The 12949-nt window shown below is 45.6% G+C and overlaps 1 protein-coding gene across 2 annotated transcripts in view; it reads right to left on the bottom strand.

Annotated features, from left to right (window-relative positions):
- The window catches only part of pgap1 (post-GPI attachment to proteins inositol deacylase 1), a 253543-nt gene that overhangs the window by 173292 nt on the left and 67302 nt on the right, over positions 1-12949 (bottom strand). For both annotated transcript variants that reach the window (XM_038789106.1, XM_038789105.1), the window contains exons 6-7: positions 9787-9839; positions 56-122 (exon numbers count right to left, since the gene is read on the bottom strand). In XM_038789106.1, the coding sequence (XP_038645034.1) occupies positions 56-122; positions 9787-9839 (120 nt within the window). The remainder of the gene's footprint in view (positions 1-55; positions 123-9786; positions 9840-12949) is intronic.

The following is a 12949-nucleotide window of genomic DNA, read 5'->3' as shown; positions in this document are numbered from 1 at the left end:
TCAAGAAAACAATTATTAAGAACAAATCTAACTATTTGTGTAAAATTAAGTTTACCTGATTAGTCTGATGATCAACAAGATCAAAAAAAGCTCTGACCGTGGCTAGGACCAGCTCTTTACACCTGAAAAGACAAAGAAAAAGCATTCATATCATATGTTTTGCTCTCATTGGAACTCTAATCAGGTTTCAATTCCTGTCTGCCAAATATATTTTGCAAAGCTGGAAAAGTTACAGTAAACAACACATTTGCAGAGAAAAGATGGACAATCTAAAGTAAAATGAAACATTTTAAAAGAATTTAAAATTTGTAAATGCATATTTTTTCCTATCACTTATTCATCTTAATGAAAGATTAACGAGAAAGAAACCTTTAAAATCGATACACCAAACCTGAAATGCAACATAAAAATTAGTTGGCTGAGCAGCTGGGTTAGGGGGGGGGGGGGGGGGGGGGGGTCTGCCAGTGGGTCAGGATGGAGGAGAGTCTGTGCAGGGAGGTCAGGGCTGAGGGCATTGGCAACAGCACCTCTCCCAATGGCCCAAGGGAAATACTCAGATAGTAGTAGTGACATTGAAAATCTGGAGGCAGTTGCGCCAGCACTTTAGGTCAAGTGAAATGCCGATTCGGAGGAATCACAGATTTCAGCCAGGGAAGTGGGATGGGTTTATGGGAAGAGAAAGGAGTTAGGGCATTAAAGGATTTGTTTCTGGGAGGGCCAGTTTGCGGGACCGAAGGAGCTGGAGGTGAAATATGGGTTGGGGCAGGGGGAAATGTTTAGGTATATGCAGGTCCAAGATTTCGCTATGAAGGAGATACAGAGCTTCCCGGTGGCACCGACCTCCACACTGTTGGAGGTGCTGCTGACAACAGGGAGAAGGGGGTGGTGTCGGCGATTTATGGGGCGCCCCCAGCTCCTTCAGTCCCGCAAACCAGCCCCCTAGAAACAATTCCTTTTGTGCCCTAGCTCCCTTCTCCTCCCATCTCCGAAAACTCCCAGCCCATTTCCCTGGCTCAAATCTGTGATTCCTCCAAATTGGCATTTCGCTTGACCCCTCCCCCAGCCTAAAGTGCTGGCGCAACTGCCTCCAAATTTTCAACATCGCTACTACTACTCCTTGAGTACTTCCCCGAGGCCATTGGGAGCGGCGCTGTTGCCGACGCCCTCAGCCCCGACCTCCTACACAGACTCTCCTCCATTCTAACCCACTGGGAGACCCCCCTCTAACCCAGCTCCTGACCTTAACATTCACGTTGAAATGACCTAGGATGAATAACTTTGCTATTTGCAACGTGGCTTCATGAAAGAGTCACAGAATTGATTTTTGTCTGAAATGCTGGCATTGAAGGTCCAAGGAAATGCCAATCTTAACTTTGACAAAGTTGGGAGTTCAATAATTAATGACAGAGGAGCAGCAACGTCTGGAAAAGGCGGAACCTGCAACAAAGACTAGTTTCAGATCTATTCAGTGAGATGATGGGTGTAAACGAACGGCCTTGTTGCACCCGGCCCAGTGACACGACGAGGCCTTTAAATCTCGCAAGAGGCCTCTTGCAAGATTAGTGACACTTGGAACGCCTCGTGTGACCTAGGCTGGCAGGGGGACGTGCCAGGCTAGCAATGCCCAGGTGCCAGGGATCAGACCCAGTTGCACCCTGCCCTTATGAAGGGGGGACGCAAGAGAAAACTGCAGGGGGATAATGGGATTGTTCTAACTCTGCAGGTGCCAAGAAACACCCCGCCATTTGCACCCAAAACTGGACTCCTTTTTTTCGGTTAATCGCGCAACATCTGTCATTGAAGCAAAAAACAAAACTGCCTGATGCACAACAGCCACGTCTCGACTTGAAAGCAGTTAACACGATTGACAGGAAAATATTGCAAAAAATAAACATGGATCAACCTACGCCACGAAATCAAAACTGCCCAGGACAATGGAAATCTCTGCGTGGGAGCAAGAGGGAAATTGATCCTACCATCACCTTGATTGGCAGATGGTGACACACTCACTGACAGACGTAAACAGATTTCCCATTGTGTTGAACACTACCGTGAGCTGCATCTCCAGTCGGCGGTCTGTTTTTGACACTCTCCCTTAGCTTCTCGCCATGGTTGAAATAGACACAGAAACCTCTTAATTTGAGATTAAAAAGGCTATTGATTGCTCAGCAATCAGAAAACTACCTGGCAAGGATGGAATCCAAGCTAAACTGCTCAAGCATTAAAGTCCCAATTACTGTCACATTTTTCCCTTCATTCATTCAAGGGATGTGAGCTTTGCTGGCTCAGCCAGCATTTATTGTCCATCCCGAATTGCCCTTCAGAAGCTGGTGGCGAGCTGTCTTCTTGAACTGTTGCAGTTCATGTGGTGTAGGTATACACAGCGTTGCTTGGGAGGGAGTTCCAGCATTATACTCAGTGACAGTGAAGGAACGGCGATATATTTCCAACTCAGGATGGTGAGTGGATTGTACAGGAACTTTCAGGTGGTGGTGTTCCCATATATTTGGTGCCCTTGTCGTAGACAAGACTTGGTCTCCACAAGCAGTATTTGTCACCCTTCCCGATACTATCATGCACAGATGCATCTGCAACAGGCAGATTGGTGAGGATAAGGTAGAGTATGTTTTTCCCTCTTCTGAGTTTCCTCATCACCTACCGCAGACTTGAGTCTAGCAGTCTAGCAGCTATGTCCTTTCGGATCGGTCAGTTCGGTTGGTAGGGGTGTAACCAAGCCACTCTTGGTGGTGGACAATGAAGGCCCCCACCCAGAGTACACTCTGCGTCCCTGCCACCCTCAGTGCTTCCTCCATGTAGTATTCAACATGTAGAGTACTGATTCATCAGCAGAGGGGGGGACGGCCCCTGCTAATCAGCAGGGGGTTTCTTTGTCCATGTTTGATCTGATGCTATGAGATCTCATGAGGTCAGTGGTCAATGTTGAGGGCCCCCAGGGCAACTACCTCATGGCCGCATATCACTGGGTCTGTCTTGCTGGTGGGACATGATTTACCCAGGGATGGTGATGTCTAGGACATTATCTGTAAGATATGATTCTGTGAGTTGAACTATGTCAGATTGTTGCTTGAATAGTCTATGAGACAGCTCTTCCTATTTTGGCACAGGCCCCCAGGAGCACTTTGAAAGGTCGACAGGGCTGGGTTTAGAGTTGTAGTTTCCCGTGCCTTAGTCGATGCTGGGTAGTCTGTCCAGTTTCATTCCTTTTAGACTTTTTAACGGTTTGATACAACTGAATTGCTTTCTCGGCAACTTCAGAGGGAATTTAAGAGTCAACCACATTGCTGTAGGCCAGGTCCTGCAAGGATGGCAGATTTCTTTCCCTAAAGGACATTAGTGAAGCGGATGGGTTTTGTGATCTCCTCCTTCTCTGTTGGATGGCGGGATCCGTATCACAGGACAAAGCTGACACAAAAAGTATCACATTACACAAAAATACAGATGGCAGAGATTACAACTACAAAGGTCTTCATTATGGTCATGCTTTAAAAACTCCATCATATTTCAGACCGAGTGCATCCAGAAGGACACTGTGGTTTCTGCACTGGTACAATAGGCAGGACCTTTTCCATATGCTAGCTACAAGAGAAGTGTAGGCAACAGGATATACCTCTTTACCTTACTTTCATCGATCTCACCAAACAATTCAACATCATCAGCAGGACAAGATTCAAAAGCTCCTCAATATCATCCATTCCTTTCATGACAACATGCCCTGTACTGCACAGTTTGACTTGACAACTTCTGACAGTTTCAGGGTAAAGAATGAAGTAGGATAGGATGTATCCTAGCCTCCACTTTGGTATTTTCTTCTTCATGCTCCTAACCTTCTCTGCAGATATGGAAACAGTTGACCTACATCTTATTCAGAGGCCAAGCACAACAAAGTCTCCAGATTGAAAGTGTAGCAGATTTTGAACAGAGAACTCCTGTACTCTGATGATATTACACTACTCACTCACACATAAACTCAGCTACAGAGACTCACTAAAAATCTCACCCATACCTGTAACTTGTTCTCCCTTACTAAATAGATGCATCAAGAAATCCACGGTTGTGAGATAGGGTGTCATACCCCTGCCCTTGCTCACATTAAATGATTCCCCGCAAGATGTGGTGAGCAAATCCTGCTCTATTGGATCCATGACACCAGAAAATCTGTCCCTTGATGCAGAACTTGACACACCCATAGGAAAAGCAACTACCACATTTGGCCAACCCGTGAAACATGCATGAAAAAACTCTTCACACCAAGATACTGGTTTAGGAGTAATGTGCGTTGCATTCTGTGATCTTATCTTACAATGATTCCAAAAAAACTGTTGGTGACTTAGCCAGAACAATGATTTCTTAATGTACACGTGGTAAGGTAATGATCAGAATCTTATGCAGGCCAAGTTATTGCAGAGTTACTTTAGACTCCTGGAACTACCCTTATGCGCGACTGTCCTCGTGTACGCCTTACAACTTTCTGCTAGTCGCCGGATGTCACCTGACTGATATCTGACACCACCTGCTTGTGGGAGGTCACACCGCTGATCACATGTAATATTATCTACAGGCATATCATCATAATGTGTTTTCTGCACCTTGTTATATGGCTGTGAAACAAAGACAACATACATCTGTCAAGAAAGGAAGTTCAACAACTTTCATCTTTGTTGCTCACAGCTCATTCTGGGCAACTCATAGAAAAACAAAATCACAACTGTAGCAGTCCTCTCAAAGTCAAATCTCCCAAGGATGTTGACACACGTCAAGTAGAGGTGACTTTGCTCGCTCTCGAACACATTCGCAGAAGGGAAGATGGAAGCACTGGGCGGCATGTGGCGCAGTGGTTAGCACTGAGACTGCGGCGCTGAGGACCAGGATTCGAATCCCGGCCTGGGTCACTGTCCGTGTGAAGTTTGCACATTCTCCCCATGTCTGCGTGGATTTCACCCCCACAACCCAAAGATGTGCTGGTTAGGTGGATTGGCCACGCTAAATTGCCCCTTAATTGGAAAGGAAAAAATAATTGGCTACTCTTTAAAAAAAAAAAAAAATTTTAAAGGGAAGCTTTTAATCAAGGATTTTCTGAATGGAGAACTGTCCCAGCAATCAGACAGCCAAAACTCCACTTCAAGGATGTTTGCAAGGCCCAAAACATCTGTTTTTGCACTTAGGAGACACAAGCCAACAACAGAGTGAAATGGCAAGATCACCTATGGAGGAGCTTTCACCACATGATGATCATTAGCAATAGCTGCCAACACTGAAAACAACAATCCACAGTGACACCCGATAGCCACTTCATTTGTGGAATTTGTGGCAGAACCTGCCTCTCATGGATAGATCGCTTCAGCCATCAGCAGGAGTGCAACATATGAAGCTACCCTATCCCTAATGGATTTCCTGCAGTACCATTATCTGATATAAATGGAAAGGCGCTGACGACAATGTAACTAATAATAGCAAACTGGCTGGACTGATGATACTTGGGTATGGTTTGCCCTTCTTTCTATTGTCATGTTTAATCCAAAAACTTTACTTTTGGTTGATTTAAAAAATGGAATTTGCTGCAACAAACAATGGCTGCTGCAAGTAATTTAATTCACAAGTTACATACATAGATACATAAAAGATAGAGCAAGAGAAGGGCTTTTGGCCCTTCGAGCCTGCTCCGCCATTTATCACAATTATGACTGATCATCCAACTGAATAGCCTAATCCTGCTTTCTCCCCACAGCCTTTGATCCCATTCTCCCCAAGTTCCACATCCAGCCACCTCTTGAATATATTCAATGTTTAGCATCAACTACTTCCTGTGGTGATGAATTCGACAGGCTCACCACTCTTTGGGTGAAAAAATGTCTCCTGATCTTTGTCCAAAATGGTTTACCCTGAATCCTCAGACTGTGACCCCTGGTTCTGGACACACCCATAATTGGTAACATCTTCCCTGCATCTACCCTGTCTAGTCCTGAAATTCTAAGTCTCTATGAGATTCCCCCCCTCATTCTTCTGAACTCCAGGGAGAACAATCCTAACCTAGTCAATCTCTCCTCATATGACAGTCCTGCCATCCCTGGAATCAGTCTGGTAAACCTTCGCTGCACTCCCTCGAGAGTAAGAACATCCTTCCTCAGAAAAGGAGACCAAAATTACACACAATATTCTAGGTGTGGCATCACCAAGGCCCTGTTGTTGCTAGTTATGCTTTCCCTTAATTTGGTCTGTTTTGATTACCTTTGCTCAAGAGTCGCCAGGTATCTTTCTGATACCACCAAAGGGTTCAAAGCCGAATACTGATCAATGACTCGATACACCAGTTAGTAAGTTTGAAATCAATACACGTTTATTTACACACACAGTCAATTATTACTCATGCATAAACTCTACTCGCTAAACTACAACTACTACTAAAAGCCTATACTTAGCTTCGAGTGGCCCACTCAGTCAGAGGAACAATGGCCGTTGTCCGGTTCTGATATTGCTGGCTTCGAACTGGTATAGAATAGTAGCTAGGAGCGTCTATCTCGTAGCGTGCGTTGACCTTAGACTTACTTGGCTGGTGCTTGGCGGCCTCTCGTCACTGAGAGCCAAATGCCAAGGTGAAGGTGACGAAGAGGAGTAAGAGATCTTCCAAGAGCTTCTGAGAGAGTGAACTGACCTTGGGGACTCTGTTTTATAGCCCAAAGGGGTATCGCGCCCTTCGGGGCGGACCCTGGACTTGGTCCCAATTAATTGGACCATGTCCCAATCGTTTGTATTGATTTTCTCCAATACCGGAGTTGTTCCCTGATCGTTGGACTGGCCCTATGTAACCGTTCGCCTGCCTTTGTTTTAGCTTCCACTGGCACCGGGAAGTCTGTCCTGGTACCGATTGTTTCAATGTTTCTTTTTGTCCCCGGAGATAGCTCATTACTATGCTAATGGCTAGTAGTTTCAGTTCTGTCTGGGTTCTGCAAGTCCTAATAGACAGGAAACCTTGCACCTGCTTGTTTCTCTAGTGCTGTCCATTTTTCCCTGCACTCTTTGCAAATATCCATTTTGGAATCGGGACGTGGCCACCCCAGGTGGCTACACTGTATAATTACAGCAACACATCCCAGCTTCTGTACTCAAAACCTCTCGCAATGAAGGGCAACATACCATTAGCCTTCTTTACCACCTGCTGCACCTGCATGCTTAACTTCAGCTTCTGGTGCACAAGGACACCCAGGTCCCGCTGCACACTCCCCTCTCCCAATTTACAACCATTCAGGTAGTAATCTGCCTTCCTGTTTTTGCTTCCAAAGTGAATAACCTCACACCTATCCAAATTATACTGCAGCTGCCATTGATTTGCCCATTCGCCCAATCTGTCCAGATCATGCTGTAGGATCCTTGCATCCTCGTCACATTCAGCCACCCACCCAACTTGGTGTCATCTGAAAACTTTGAGATGTTACATTTTGTTCCCTCATCCAGATCATTAATACATATTGTGAATAGCTGGGGTCCCAGCACCGTTCTCTTGTTTCCTCTCTGCCAACCAGTTTTCTATCCGGGGTGAAATTCTCCGACCCCCAGCAGGGTCGGAGAATCGCCTGGGGGCGCCTAAAATCCCGCCCGCGCCGTGGCAGAGATTCTCCGCCACCCGGGAAGTGGCGGGGGCAGGAATCTCGCCACTCCGATCGGAGAGGCCCCTGCGGTGATTCTCCGGCCCGGATGGGCCGAAGTCCCGCCGCTGGGAGGCCTCTCCCGCCGCCGAGGTTTAAACCACCTCTGGAACCGCGGGATCAGCGGGCCCCCGGGGTCCTGGAGGGGGGAGGGGGAGCGATCGAACCCCGGGGGGGTGCCCCCACGGTGGCCTGGCCTGCGATCGGGACCCCCCGCTCAGACTGCGGGCCAGTGCCCTGGCTGCACTATGTTCTTCCGCGTCCGCCACGGCCTCCACCATGGCGGAGGCGGAAGAGAACCCCATATCGCGCATGCGCTGGCAGTGACGTCAGCGGCCAGTTGCCGCTGACGTCACTGCCAGTGCATGCGCGGACCGGCGAAAGCCTTTCAGCCAGCCCCGCTGCCGGGGGCGCCGGTTTTTTGCGCCGGTCTTCTGGTCGCAACCGCTCCGGCGCGGGGCTGGCCCCCAAAGGTGGGGAAAATTCCCCACCCTTGGGGAGGCGCGACCCCTGAGTGCTTGGCGCCACTCCCCTACTCCGGGACCCTCCGTCACGCCGGGTAGGGGAGAATGCCGCCCCAGTTCTGGAAATTTTCAACAGCAGTTACAGGACAAAAAAAAAAATCAACCCTCATCCTGTTCGAATTTCACACCTCACATTGTAATGTGTCCTCACAATCAACAAAATTAGGAACCAGAAAACAACCCGTCTCCCCAGCCTGACTAATGGATTTTGAGCTGAGGCATAGAAACTGCCCATTAGCCTGCAACTGATGCACTCATGGGCAATTTCACATGGCCTAAGCTCCTGGAAAGTTTTAATATTACATTTCTAGGCTGCCAAGTCAGACTGCTGCTTAACCTGCAAATGCCACGGCAGGTCTCCAGGCTGTCAAACAACCTACATCAAATGTGAAGCTTCCTTGAAACCTGTTTCTCTGGAAGATTCCGGTCATAGTCTGCCAAGCAGACCAAGTCTCTGTAGACCAACCTCATCTTGCTGTATCACCATGAACTTTAAAGAAATTCTGCAGCTCCTGCTCCAGCTAGCTGAAGCTACCTGAACTGTAACTCCTCCGTGAAGGAACCCAATGAACTCTGGCAATCAGATGAACTGATATCGATATCTGTGGTTCATTTTCTCTGTAAGTTATCTATAGTTGCAAAAACTCTTCTTTCCTATGTCCCTATTGTGTGCATGTTACGACCATTCTCCAGGTTTGAATGCGTGAATAAACAGTTCTTCTGATTTATCTCTAAAGGGAGTTTGCTGCAAGTCAGTTTACAAATTTACCTCTTAAACCAAAGGTTTGGGGAAACACGCCACAGCCTATTTCAAAAATAAAACCTCTCTGTTTATGGACAGAAGGCAAGAAAATAGATTTCAGGATTCCTCTCTCCCCTATCTATAGGGTCCCTGGTTCGATTCCCGGCTGGGTCACTGTCTGTGCAGAGTCTGCACGTCCTCCCCATGTGTGCGTGGGTTTCCTCCGGGTGCTCCGGTTTCCTCCCACAGTCCAAAGATGTGCGGGTTAGGTGGATTGGCCATGCTAAATTGCCCGTGGTGTCCTAAAAAGTAAGGTTAGGGGGGGGTTGTTGGGTTACGGGTATAGGGTGGATGCGTGGGTTTGAGTAGGGTGATCATTGCTCGGCACAACATCGAGGACCGAAGGGCCTGTTCTGTGCTGTACTGTTCTATATATAGAACATAGAACATAGAACAGTACAGCACAGAACAGGCCCTTCGGCCCTCAATGTTGTGCCGAGCCATGATCACCCTACTCAAACCCACGTATCCCCCCTATACCCGTAACCCAACAACCCCCCCCCCCCCTTAACCTTACTTTTATTAGGACACTACGGGCAATTTAGCATGGCCAATCCACCTAACCCGCACATCTTTGGACTGTGGGAGGAAACCGGAGCACCCGGAGGAAACCCACGCACACAGGGGGAGGACGTGCAGACTCCACACAGACAGTGACCCAGCCGGGAATCGAACCTGGGACCCTGGAGCTGTGAAGCATTTATGCTAACCACCATGCTACCCTGCTGCCCTATGTTCTACCTGTAACTATATTCATATAATAAGAACTTGCCAGTAATTGGTCTTTCTTTATACTTACCAAACTATGCAGAGGTGATCTGTAGAAAGCCATGCCCTTGGGACTGCTGATGTCTATGAAATAAAAAGCACCATCAGGTTATTCAGTACATCTTTGAAGGCTTTATCAACTGCCCGCCTAAAACTGCAGCATTACTCACTACTCTCCCACCAAGAAATACTCAATGTTTGTTTGGTACAGTCTCCTGATATCACGGCAGAGCTCAAGAAATTGCCTTGTGGAAAACTGCAAAGCATCTATAATGTGGCCTTCCAGTAATAGTGAGCAACAGGTTGAAGGCAACACGGGTCAAAGAGCAGCTTAATTACTCTCAGGTAAAACTAGCAGTAAACCATTCTCTTCACAAAACACCTTAATGGCAGCCAACAATGTGATTTAGATGCACATTATTTTTCAGTTGTTGCACCAAATCAATGATAAGAGATATTTTATTTATAATGTACTGAAACTCCATATTGCAGTTAAAGAGCAGGTAAGTTTCATTTTTCTTGGGCACATATATGCTACATGCTGGAAACATTTTCATTTGAATATGTGTTATGTATATTGTCAATGTAAACCACCTGCAATTTATCCTTTCAACATGGAATATCAAAGCATAAATTGGATATGAAACCTAACTTTGCAGGGGCTGACATATTGTCAATGCAGTGTACTTGCCAAGTCTGGGTTGAATATAGATTCCACCTTTTCAGAATAGATGAAATGGCAGTTTCAGCACTTCCTTTAGCTCCTGCATTTACCGCTGAGGACCCAGGTTTGACCCCGGCCCCGGGTCACTGTCTGTGTGGAGTGTGCACATTCTCCTTTTTCTCTGTGGATCTCACCCCCACAACCCAAAGCTGTGCAGTTTAGGTGAATTGGCCACGCTAAATTGCCCCTTATTTGGAAAAAATAATTGAGTATTTTAAATTTATTTTTTTTAAATCTCCTGGTTTTACTGTCGGTGGAAAGGCTTTTGACCATCTTGACCTCACACTCTGGAACTCTTTCCCTAAAGACCACTCACTGGCTTTTTATTTCTATCTCTGCATCCAAAAGCTTCCGCAGAATCTATTTCTTTAGCATTCCTATTGTTATTCCTACCAATCCCTCTGCTGCCACTTGCATCCATTTTTACCTCTGCACATGCTTTTGGACTTGTATTATGCTCCAGGCATGTGGTAAGTGCAAGTTGTATGTTCACATTAAAGGAAACAGTTTGAATAAGATTGTTTCATCACTAGATTAGATCATGACCAGTAATTGTAACATAAATGACTAATTATGCAAGTGAGTCTGTAGAAAGTAAACTGGATCATTAGGGTTTGTTAATATTTCAAGATTGGTTTGCAGAAAAAAACTGAAATTGTTGAGTGCAAAATCATTTAAACACTAAACTGACAATACTCAGAGCTTTGTTTGACAGTTAGGTGCAAGTTTTGAGGGGTGATCGGGTTGCACTATCCAAATTGGATCCAGTTTTTGTTTTGAACAGTCTATGTTTGGTGTTCGGAGCGGAAGTTGGATCCAATTTGGATAGTGCAACCTGATTATTTTTCAAAGTGTGTGCCTGGCTGCTGGATAAAGTTCCGAGTATTGCCAGGATAATGTTTAAATGATTTTGCATTCATGAAAGACCTAACTATGTATATCAGATTTCAAGTTCTCTTTAACTATGTATATCAGATTTCAAGTTCTCTTTAATAAGTGAGATACTTTTGTAGAAGTAATAGGTTGTTTTTCAATTTTCTAGTCTATGATTCTGCAGTTACAATGGAAGCAATAACAGGCCATAAAATGCTAACTTTGCTCGGTAGCACAGTGGTGGGTAGCACGGTAGCACAGTGGTTAGCACAGTTGCTTAACAGCTCCAGGGTCCCAGGTTCGATTCCTGGCTTGGATCACTGTGCAGTGTCTGCACGTTCTCCATGTGTCTACGCGGGGTTCCTCCGGATGCTCCGGTTTCCTCCCATAGTTCAAAGATGTGAGATTGGGTGGATTGGCCATGAGAAATTGCCCTTACTGTCCAAAAAGGTTGGGTTGGGTGGGGTTACGGGGATTGGGTGGAGACGTGGGCTTAAGTGGGGTGCTCTTTCCGAGGGCTGGTGCAGACTCGATGGGCCGAATGGCCTCCTTCTGCACTGCAAATTCTATGATTCTATGGTCAATATGGTAGCTGTATGGGCAGGGAAATAAATTGAAATGGGAAGGAATATAGTGAACCTATTGCTGTAGTCTCCTTCCAAGCCCCCAGTACAAACAATATTTTTATACAAGTCTGAGAAAGTAACAGTGACCAAAAATTTGCTTTAACTATATAGACTCAGAACAGCTTAGAAATATTCTAGATTTTTCAGCATCCTTCCATAAAATATTGTGTGAAATAGAAAGATTATTTAGTTTCAAGTGGAAAATTGCTTTGCAGAAACCCTTTCCGAAACACAAACAGTTTTTGTATTTGCAGTCTAGATACTTTCATATAACAAAAAGGTCAAACTGCGAGCAGACTGATTTCTCTCCACAGGTGAAAAAAATCCTGGCATGAAGAAAGAGCTGAAACATGCCCGAGAGGCTTCAAAGAAAGTTGTGTACCCCAATTAGTCAGTGTAATGGAACGCTTGACTTGTGACAAAACCTCATGCTTGTCATTTAGAATGTGCAAGCCGTCACATACTTTCTCAGATGTTAAAATACAATTCCGTCCAGTCAGATACAGTTGAACTATTTAAAGTATTGTCAAATCAAGCTACAACACAAATAGCCATAAGGTCATAAAGCCCATCATGTCTGTGCCAGAGCATGTCTTCAACAGCACTAATCATATTTTTCCATGTCCTTTCCCTATATTCTTTTTCAATTCCATTTTTATTGATACCCTAATTTCTGCCTCAATATCCATCTAGGGCACACCACATCCTAATTACCCTCTTTACGAAAATAATTTTTCTGACAACAAATCAAAAATAGGATTCAACAATATTAGGCCAGTCAACCTAAAACTGTCCTTCTCACTAATATGTGGAGACTGGTACCCAATTTAATAGCGTTTTCCCATAGACAGTTCAAACAACAAACTGACAGTCACACCTGTGAACCAAAATCCCAGACTCCTCAATCACCATCCTTGGTATTCACCAGCTATTCCACAGGCTAAACATATACACCCGAAATCATGGGTAGG

Source organism: Scyliorhinus canicula, chromosome 2 (genome assembly GCF_902713615.1).
Source record: "Scyliorhinus canicula chromosome 2, sScyCan1.1, whole genome shotgun sequence".
Taxonomy (NCBI): Eukaryota; Metazoa; Chordata; class Chondrichthyes; order Carcharhiniformes; family Scyliorhinidae; genus Scyliorhinus; species Scyliorhinus canicula.
The sequence above is the reverse complement of the archived record's forward strand: the minus strand, read 5'-3'. Positions and strand labels throughout refer to the sequence as shown.